This window comes from Bufo gargarizans, chromosome 8 (genome assembly GCF_014858855.1).
Source record: "Bufo gargarizans isolate SCDJY-AF-19 chromosome 8, ASM1485885v1, whole genome shotgun sequence".
NCBI classification, from domain to species: Eukaryota; Metazoa; Chordata; class Amphibia; order Anura; family Bufonidae; genus Bufo; species Bufo gargarizans.
This window is the reverse complement of record NC_058087.1, coordinates 123,576,355-123,586,079: the sequence shown is the minus strand read 5'-3', so window position 1 is coordinate 123,586,079 and position 9,725 is coordinate 123,576,355. Positions and strand designations below refer to the sequence as shown.

The following is a 9,725-nucleotide window of genomic DNA, read 5'->3' as shown; positions in this document are numbered from 1 at the left end:
ATTGCATACTCGGCATATGCCAGAGACCGCCGATGCCCAATGGAATCTCATTCAATATAATGAGATCTGTTGGTGTTGGCATATGCTGAATACGACAATTACGATATTCTGCTCCTATGCTGGAACAAAATACCTTTATTACCTATTACAACTGCAGATGTGGATGTAACCTAAGTTATATTGTCATTTCCCTTGGAGTAATTTGCATGGGATGATGAAGGAACGGTTGAGTCACCGAGTAGTGTCCTCAACAATACAATGTTACATTAACCACTACTGACTTGTGCCACCCTTAAAAGCCAACTTAAAATTCATTTTCACCTTTTCTCACCATGGGGTTTTTAGGTCCAAAACTCTGTGCTATTTAAGGGGTTTTTCTCACTTCAGCAAATGGCATTTATCCTGTAGACAAAGTTAATACAAGACACATTGTCCAGATTGCCTCCTTTGCTGGCTTTATACATTTTTCCAATCACATTATACACTTTTTTCCATGGTTATGACCACCCTGCAATCCAACAGCAGTGGCCATGCTTGAACTATAGGACAAGTGCCGGCCTATGCGCACTCCCGTGATCCAAGCCTACAGAAAGACCAGTCCCTTTTGCAATAATAAAGTGCAAGTATGACCACCGCTGCTGGATTGCAGGGTGGTCGTAAACCCTGGAAACGAGCAGTGTATAATGTGATGGAAAAAGGAATCAAGCCAGCAAAGGAGGCAATCTGGACAATCACAATACATTAGTAAGTGGCTTGTATTAACTTTCTGTATATGATAAATACTATTTACTGAAGTTAGACAATCCCTTTAATACCGTAATATTTCTTGCATTGCCATATGGATAACATAGAAAATGATATATTCCTACAGTTGCCAGTAGAAAGAGCTTAGGCGTTTACTACATACTGTCTGTATATTGTACTCAATAGTAAAATAATATGCATTATGCTTCCAAGTTGCAAGTAGCCAAAATGTTAGCATTTTACTTTATAGCAACTGGAATATTTGTTTTTTTCAATACAGATCGGCAAATCCCTTGCACTGCAATAAAAATATATTAAAGGGATTCTCCTGGCTTTTAATATTGATGACCTATTGGTCATAAATATCAGTTCAGCTCTATGACAAGAAGGCGCGCTCATGTGCAGTCTCCCTTCTGTCGCCCTGTTCACCGCTGCGGTTTATGGCAAAGGAGCAGAGAGCAGGAAGAGAGAGGGGAGATGGCACGTGCATACTTTGTGTGACATCTCCTCATACAGCTGATCAGAGGGGGCGCCAGACCCCCGCCAAAACATAGGTCATCAATACTAAAAGCCCAAAGAAGCCCTTTAAGAAATGAACCAGCACAGACAGGTGGATCTAAGATTCAGATGGTTTTAAAAAAGGTGGACAATCACTTTCATGCCCTTCTTTAACTTGCAGTTGCTTAGCAAAGCGGTGCATTGGAAAGAGTCAACCAATGATGCATGATTATAGGTTCATTCTGGCCTTTAACTAACCTCAACTATTCTCGTGGAAGTACTCTTTTGTATTCTGCTGCATGGAAAATTCTCTCTAATGATGAAGTGCCAACATTACTACTAGAAACACATTAAAATTGTCATAACACATACTATTAAACCAACAGATTAAATATAGACCTATATAATTTAGCAAATGCACAGGCGTGTTCTTAAATGAGCCTGGTGACGGTGCGTCAAGCCAAAGGTGCTAAGGTGTTCCAAAATAATCTGATGCTTTGTTTGTGCAATGCAGTATCTTCACCTGCTTCTACTTAAAGGGCATATATGGTTTGGCAATTGAAAGTAAATTACTGTTGTGTAACAGAAAAACAGTTACATTCATGAATACATAAACTAATCTGCATGTTTCCAGGTTTTTCCATAATATCTTATACATATTTGCAGTAATTCAATGCTAAAAACATGTGCTAACGGATAGGTTTTGTTAATGTAGCTGAGCTAATACTACCAAAGCCCTCTGAAATTGTGCAATTTCAGTCCACATGTTTATTAATAAAAATGCATATTACAGCCCGAATTGAAGGGGTTCTCCAGGACTACAATAAGTTGGCGGATTTCCTCTAAAAACACCACCACACCTGTCCACAGGTTGTGTATGGTATCACAACTCGGCCCCATTCACTTCAGTGGAGCTGAGCTGCAATACCACAAACAACCTGTGGACAGATGAGGTGCTGTTTTGGGGAGAAAGCAGCCATTTTTTATCATCCTGGAGAACCCCTTAACTGAAATGCCACATTCATGGTATGTGCATGTGTAGATACAGTCAATGGCTTGACATCAATATACAGACTCAAATGTGTACAGTAGATTGTGTAGATTTGTGTTATTCAATTGTTAAAAAAAATTGTAAGGGCAATGTGCAAAAAGCTAACCTTGATGCAATAAATACAATTTATACTCTTCAATAATTAGATAAATAAGTTACATACTTGCATAGCACTTAAAAAGGCAAAAGACAATGTACAACGGACAGAAAACTATACATTACTTATACATATATGATAAGCTGTTGAGTTATGGAATAATGTAGGCTTTAGTACCAGGTTGTTGAAATCTGCGAGCAAAGATTGAATAGTTGAAATGTGGCAAAGCAAGCTTTAAAAGGTTGTAAATATAAAGAGAGGGTCCTTATGTAATTTACAGCAAACAGGACATGTCTAACTAAATAGGTCTTATCCAGATTTTAATTGTAGAAAAATGAACACGAAAAAGGCCACCAAATAAGAAAATAATTATTAAAATAATCATTTAACCTACATAGGAGGGAACATAACAGTAAATGGATTACTACCCCAAGGTCGAAACCAAAGTAACAAAGTAAAAAAATAAATTAATCAATCCATATGGGGTTATGTGTAATTACAACATTGACAGATGCGCATTAAAGCCTTAGAACAAAAACTTTAAATGGACAAGGAATTCTTTATTTTTCCTTAAAAGAACTTTAACGCATATAATTATATATATGTTTTTTAATGTGCCTTTGGTTGTGGGAGACGCGATTGTCTCTTTGGGACTAAGCTTTCAACATTTTCTTGCAGACTATCTCTTTTATTGCTTAGTGGCCTTGTGATGACTGTAGGTGAAAATTTTACTGGAGACTTCTGATGTTCACTTGATGCATCAGCCTTGGAACTATTTGGTTTCTTAAGGTTACTTGGGGGTCTGAGCAAAGAGCCCTTGGGCATTAATCTGCTTACTGGTTTTGAGGTTTCAGATGTAGGAACTTGGATTTCAGATGGTAGAGCTACTTCAGAGGACAACTTGCTATTATTCACTGATGGTGACGGGTTGAGATTTAACTGCTTTGTGCCCAACATTGTAATACGTGACTGGGAGTGAACAGGACAAGATGAATCAGGCGGCTGATGTAATGAAGGATCATTGTGTACTGTTGGCTGACTTTTCTGTACCATATTTTGGGAGTCATTTGATGACTGGCTCAAAGAACGACTTGAAACCATATTCAACATCTGAGTCTCTTTTGAAGAGGGGTTTGAAGAGACTTGGTAATTGGAATGGGTAACTCCTTTCTGTGATAAAGCACTGTGCATTTTGGGTTTCGGAAGATGTAACGTTCTTGACTTCAAAATCTCTCCAGGCACTGGTGCAGCAGAGTTTACATTAGCTTTTGACTTTACGTCCTTCTTTATATTAACTGGAAAAGGTGTTGGACCATCCAAAACTTCTTGTGGTCTTATATTTTTGTTATTATCAAGTTGTTCTTGTGGTCTTAAGTTTTTATCATCAAGCTGTTCTTGATTGTTACTATCAACTTCTTTTTTACATTGTTCAGGATTGTCATCTACATCGTCTATCTTCAACCGCTTACTCAAAAGATCACTCAGTTCTTTTTCAGGAACTTCAGTTATAGTTCCACTATCTCCTTGTTGACAATAAGGAACAAAATGGTGGGTGTTGTCTTTAGGTATATTTTGGAGCTCTGCATGTGGATGTGCTATTAATTTTCCCGAGGTGTGGTCTGTAGAATTGGGGCTGCTGATGGAACGCTGTAGTATTTGAGGCTGCACAAGACAAAAATATCAGGATATTATTTAATAAGGCATAAAAATATATATATTTTAAAATGTATAAAGTTTTCTTACATCAGTACTTACATATGTGCAAAATATACAAGTCTGTCAGTTTACATGCACAGACAAATCAAATAGCTTAATATAGTATAAGATTTGCATTATTATAAGTCAAAATGTCTGGTTATACATAAAAATACAAGCTAATAGGAAATTCGAAACATGCACATGTTGTCCATTAAAAATGGCATTCCATCAAAATAACTCACACGCAAGGTGAAATCTATATAGATAAAACATTTTTTCAGCAAGCAGTGAAAGAGTATTTGATGCTAAGTGCCCTAAAATTGATTAGCTGCCACAGGGCAAAATAAGAATCTCTATGAAATTACTAGTTCTATGTATAAGTGCAAAGTGTATGACAATATGTAACCCAGGGGTAGAGAAACTCCTGTAGACTTTGGGAACTAATTAGATCACTTCATCAGACTTATCGATTTTTGTAGTATGGTAGCTTAGATTATAAGGACTTGAAATTACTTTAAAAGGAAACAACTCAAACAATTTGGCACCAGTGGAACATTTCGGCCTGGCACATTAAATATATTCAAAGGTTATGTTTTAAAGGGGTTGTTCCGGATCAGAAAAACATGGCTGTGTTCTTCCAAAAACAGCAGATCCCCTGTCCACAGGTTGTGTGCGGTATTTCAGTTCAGTACTCTTGACTCCAATGGAGCAGAGCTACAATACCAAAAACCACCCATGGGGTGGTATTGTTTTCACAAGAAAGCAGCCATGTTTTTCCAATCTTGGACAACCCCTCTTAAAAAAGTGAACTACTATAGGGATTATACAAAAACCAGTATACTTAATTGTACCTATTCACCAGCCAAATGCTAATGAAGCTTCTCTTACCTCATAGTGACCCACATCTTTTAAAAAGCCTCTGTCAGCATGATCAACTGTATTAAACCAGGCATATTGCTGATTAAAAAGATGCCTTTCTTTTGTTTGTACATTGAACTGCTGTGGCGATATCTTGATGTTTATATTTATGCTTATTAGGCAGTTTAAGCACCAAGGGGCTCACAGTAACTCTTGGAGCACCGCCACAGGTACGCATTGGTGCTCAGTACATTCCCCCTTGATTGACAGGGCTAGACTAGATAGCCTTGTCTAATCAGGCCTGCCACTGTGCCACCAATATGATTTGTCATTGTAAATATGATTATTATTCATTGGTGTCAGTGGTTTCAAGCAAAATCATGTGATCTTTCCAGAAGCTTTGCTCCTCCTCTGCCCGGAAGTAGAGGTGCAGGTGGAGGAACGTAGCTGCTGGAAGGATTGCAAGGCAAGTACTCTCTTGTCACTGTACAGAGCTCTCTCCCGTCTGGAGAAGCTCCACTGCCACCAAGGAGTTCAGGCAAACTAATATAAGCCAAGTGCATTAGCAAAATCATGCATCACTAGTGGAATGCATGCTTTTGCTTGAACATACTGACACCAATGATCTACAATATTTCCAAGGAGCAATCAATATTGGTGGCACAGTGGCAGGCCCGATTAGACAAGGTTATCTCATCTAGCACTGTCAATCAAAGAGGAGGGGGTAGTGTACTGAGTATTGATGGGCTTAGATTTAGAGGTGCTCCAAGCGCTACTACCAGCCCCTGATGCTTGAACTGTATAACTACATAATATGCATGACTATAAAAATTCTGAAGCCATTCAAGCTACAAAGAAAGGTATAGTTTTAATCAGCATGGTCAGCCCTAATAGGCATAATGTCTGGTTTAATAGGGTTGATCATGCTGACAGAGGCTCATTAAAGGGGTTGTGCGATGAAGGGGGGGTTGCAAGCCTGGAGAAGAAGCAGGGAGTCTGCGCTGGAAAGCAGGTAAGTAATCTTTCCTTTACAGGTCTGGGCATTTTTTCACAATCCTTTTCATCACTATACCACTACAACTTACACCAACACCTGGTAACATCTATCTTTTCAGTAAATGTGAATCTTATGGTGTGAAAAATACAGCATAACTATGAATACATTTTAACGATATATATCCATTCATTGCAGAGAGATGGACTAATGGGACATATCGGTTTATTGGTAATACCATCAGTGGTTCCATGATACAGACTCTTGTATAAAAGCAATTAATGTTTTTTTGCACTGTATGAATCCAGTCACATTTTTGATAAAACAAAATGATTTTCACTAATCTGACAAGACCTCCTAGCATATTGCCACCTTTTTGTTTGTATGTGCTATTATAATTTAGCCCAGCAGTAGGAGCCATCTTCCATTATTCCTTGTAGCTTCATGCATTGATCCTCCTTGCCATGTTTAATCCCATGGTCCCTATTGTGACACAAATGTTTTTTGCTAAGGGATTTTGGCAATAATTATTTCAACAAATATGTACAACAGTTGAGATATAATTTGAGAAATACTTTACAAAATCAATAAAATGTATGTGCTTTTGTTTTTTCTTTCCTACATACCAAGAGCCAACTTTTTAAATGCTCCATTCACATAGCCATATTACGGCTTATTTTGGTACCATTTAATTTGCCAAACTTGTGTAGGAAAAAAAATTATAATTCTGCCGCTAGTGACAGTGTGCCTCCGGACTGCCGCTCCGTCCACATTGACTATAATGGAGGCAGAGTTCTGGCGAGGCACGGCAGCGCACGCCGAGAGGCTGCCGGAATAAAACTACAACCTGTCCGATATTTATTGCCTAAGTCAGCAAAATGGCCATTTCTATATACCGTATATCTACTATGGCGTTCACTGCACATGATATGTATTGTTATATTTTAATAGTTTGTACATGGTGATAACAATTATGTTTATTTCTTATTGTTTATTTTATATGCAAAATTGGGAAAGGGGTGATTTGAAATGTTATTTTTAGGTTTTATATTTGTAACTTTTCTTTACTGTAATTTTTAGTCTCCTTAGAGATTTACACATGTCATCTTCTGACCGCTTACCATAGACTGAAAGGGAATACTATTTCAGTCTATGGGATTTTGACAGGCTTCTTGTTAAGCCGTGATGCAAACATTGTTAACAGAGTCAAATGTAGCAGGCATGGGAGCCTTTGCAAAGCCCAAGGCTGCCATTGTAACTGATGGGAGCCCTGTGATATCATTAACCACGCGTATGAGGGGTTAAATTACCGGGATCAGAGACAACTATGATCCCATTCACTGCCTACGCCAGCAAGGAGCTGGCCTACATTTCAGTCATAACTTACATCAGTTTTCTGTCGTAACTTATAGTAAATGTGTTGGAGGTGGTCCCAGCCCTTACTCTAAGTTCCACCTACTTTAAAAATAACCAGTAAAAAAGATGTAGAACTTTTGTACGTTTGGTGTACACATTTTTTAAATAACCCAATTGTCTTGTAACTTCCCTGGTTCTGACCAGCAGACTAAAGACAATTTTATCACAATCCATAAACAAAACTCCCTCATGTTATAAGATCGACTCAAATTTATTTTTTATTGAATTCGCTATTTGGATTATGCTTGTGTGTGAGCTAAATATTAATGCTCCATAAAGAAAAATGAATTAAAATGACACTAATAACAAGGCAGGTTAAGAAGATTAGAGTAGCCAGTTTCCAAACTCAGTGAGCTACAAAATTAGCCATCAACATATCGCTTTAGTATTCAGACTAAGGGTCCCTGTTCACATGAAAATGCCATCAATAGTGCAAGTCTTTCTTAAAGGGACTCTGTCACCAGTTTCTAACCCCCCCTTTTAAAACTATTGTTCTCTCCATGGTGCCCTTGTCATTACAAGGCTGTTGTTATAAGATAAATCCGCCGTGTAGTTTTGATAAAAATCGCTTTTATCTAACCTGTCAATCTTCTGGATAAGGTGCCCAGGGCGTTTCTGAAGGTCTGAATCTGCCGCTCTCCGCCGCCGCCGTTGGTGCCCAGCTCCTCCCATGATCCCAGGCCTGTGCGCACGCGCGGGATCTTTGAAAAGGAGGAGGGGGCACTGAGGAGAGCCGGAGGCGGATTTCATTACATCGAGGTGGCGCTGAAAGGATCAGGGGAGGAGCTGGGCACCAACGGCGGCGGCGGAGAGCGGCAGATTCAGACCTTCAGAAACGCCCTGGGCACCTTATCCAGAAGATTGACAGGTTAGATAAAAGCGATTTTTATCAAAACTACACGGCGGATTTATCTTATAACAACAGCCTTGTAATGACAAGGGCACCATGGAGAGAACAATAGTTTTAAAAGGGGGGGTTAGAAACTGGTGACAGAGTCCCTTTAAATAGTGGCCTAGATTTGTCTGCGCCAAAATCTGTTTAAAAAGTGGTACCAAAAAGGGTTTCTACACTTTTTTCAGACAAGCTCGACAAGGGATGGAGAAATGTGGGAAAGAAGCGGAGCTCAAGATGCGCCATTAATAGAGTTGAGCGAATCCGAACTCTGACTTTTTCTCTGAGGTGACGTCACGTGGTGAGCATGGTGACGTCACCTCAGGTCCTTTTACAGGTCCTGAAGAAAAGATTATACCGGCAGCGCGATCCAGTGGATGAGGTGAGTTTATTTTTAACCCCTCAATAGACATTTTATTTAACATTCTGAAGAATGCTATTTTCCATTATAACGGAAAATAATAAAATGAAGTTCAGGTCCACTTTCACCTGAAGTTCAGCTGAACCCGAACTTCCACAGGTTTGCTCAACCCTAGTCATTAATCTGTCTCAAAGTAAGACAACCAATGGTTGGTATAGAGTCAGAGAAAACGGTCATTGCCCGCACCACATTTACCATTCTGCCTGAACCACTGTGATAAATCTAGGGCAGGTCTACACAGCCTGTCTAAGCTTACTCCATCTGTACGATTAGTAAATCTAGGTCCATATGTTTGAACACTTGCAATTTTTAAAAATCAATTTTTTCCCTATAAAAGGAGATGTCAAAATGTCAGAAAAAAAGGCAAGAGCCAGAAAGAAAAAAAACATGTCACCTAATTAACAAAAATGGCAAAATCAGCTAAATAATACTTGTCTGTCCTGCATTTCCTATTTCCCACTGACCTTCAGCTAACATCTGAACCTGGCATTTTTCCCCACAAAAAAAATGTAGGTACAAAATTGCCACTAAAAATAAAGTGTAGGAAAAAACCGTCAGCCAAATCCTATGTGTGAAATCAGCCAAATGGTCTCCGCTTTGTTTCATTATAAACAATCTCAGCCATTCTTAAAGGGAATCTGTCAGATTTGTACCTATGAAAGTGGCTGACCTGTTGCATGTGTGCTTGTCAGCTGAAGGCATCTGCGTTGGTCCCATGTTCATATGTGCCCGCATTGCTGATAAAAAGGATGTTTTCCTTATATGCAAATGAGCCTCTAGGAGCAACGGGGGCAAAACCTTTACTTCTAGAGGATCAGCTCTTTCTGCAACTGCCGCAGCCCCTGCACTTTCAATGACTTTAGGAGGTCAGGGCCAGGTGTTATGATGTTTTCCCTGCCTGACCCGGTCAATCAAAATGGTGAGGGCACAGCAGATGCAGAGAGGGCAGAGCCTCTAGGTGTAACTTCAACGCCCCTGTTGCTCCTAGAGGTCCATTTGCATACATTAAAACACCATTTTTCTCAGCAATGCAGGCACATATGAAGATGGTGGATG

The 9,725-nt window shown here is 39.2% G+C and overlaps 1 protein-coding gene across 5 annotated transcripts in view; it reads right to left on the bottom strand.

Moving 5' to 3' along the window:
* Nucleotides 1-497: 497 nt before the first annotated feature.
* The window catches only part of CCSER2 (coiled-coil serine rich protein 2), a 170,054-nt gene continuing 160,826 nt past the window's right edge, over nt 498-9,725 (bottom strand). For 3 of the 5 annotated variants that reach the window (XM_044302561.1, XM_044302563.1, XM_044302562.1), the window contains exon 10: nt 498-4,052. In XM_044302561.1, the coding sequence (XP_044158496.1) occupies nt 3,000-4,052 (1,053 nt within the window). In that variant the 3' untranslated portion in view covers nt 498-2,999. The remainder of the gene's footprint in view (nt 4,053-9,725) is intronic. The other 2 variants (XM_044302564.1, XM_044302565.1) reach the window with 1 other exon arrangement.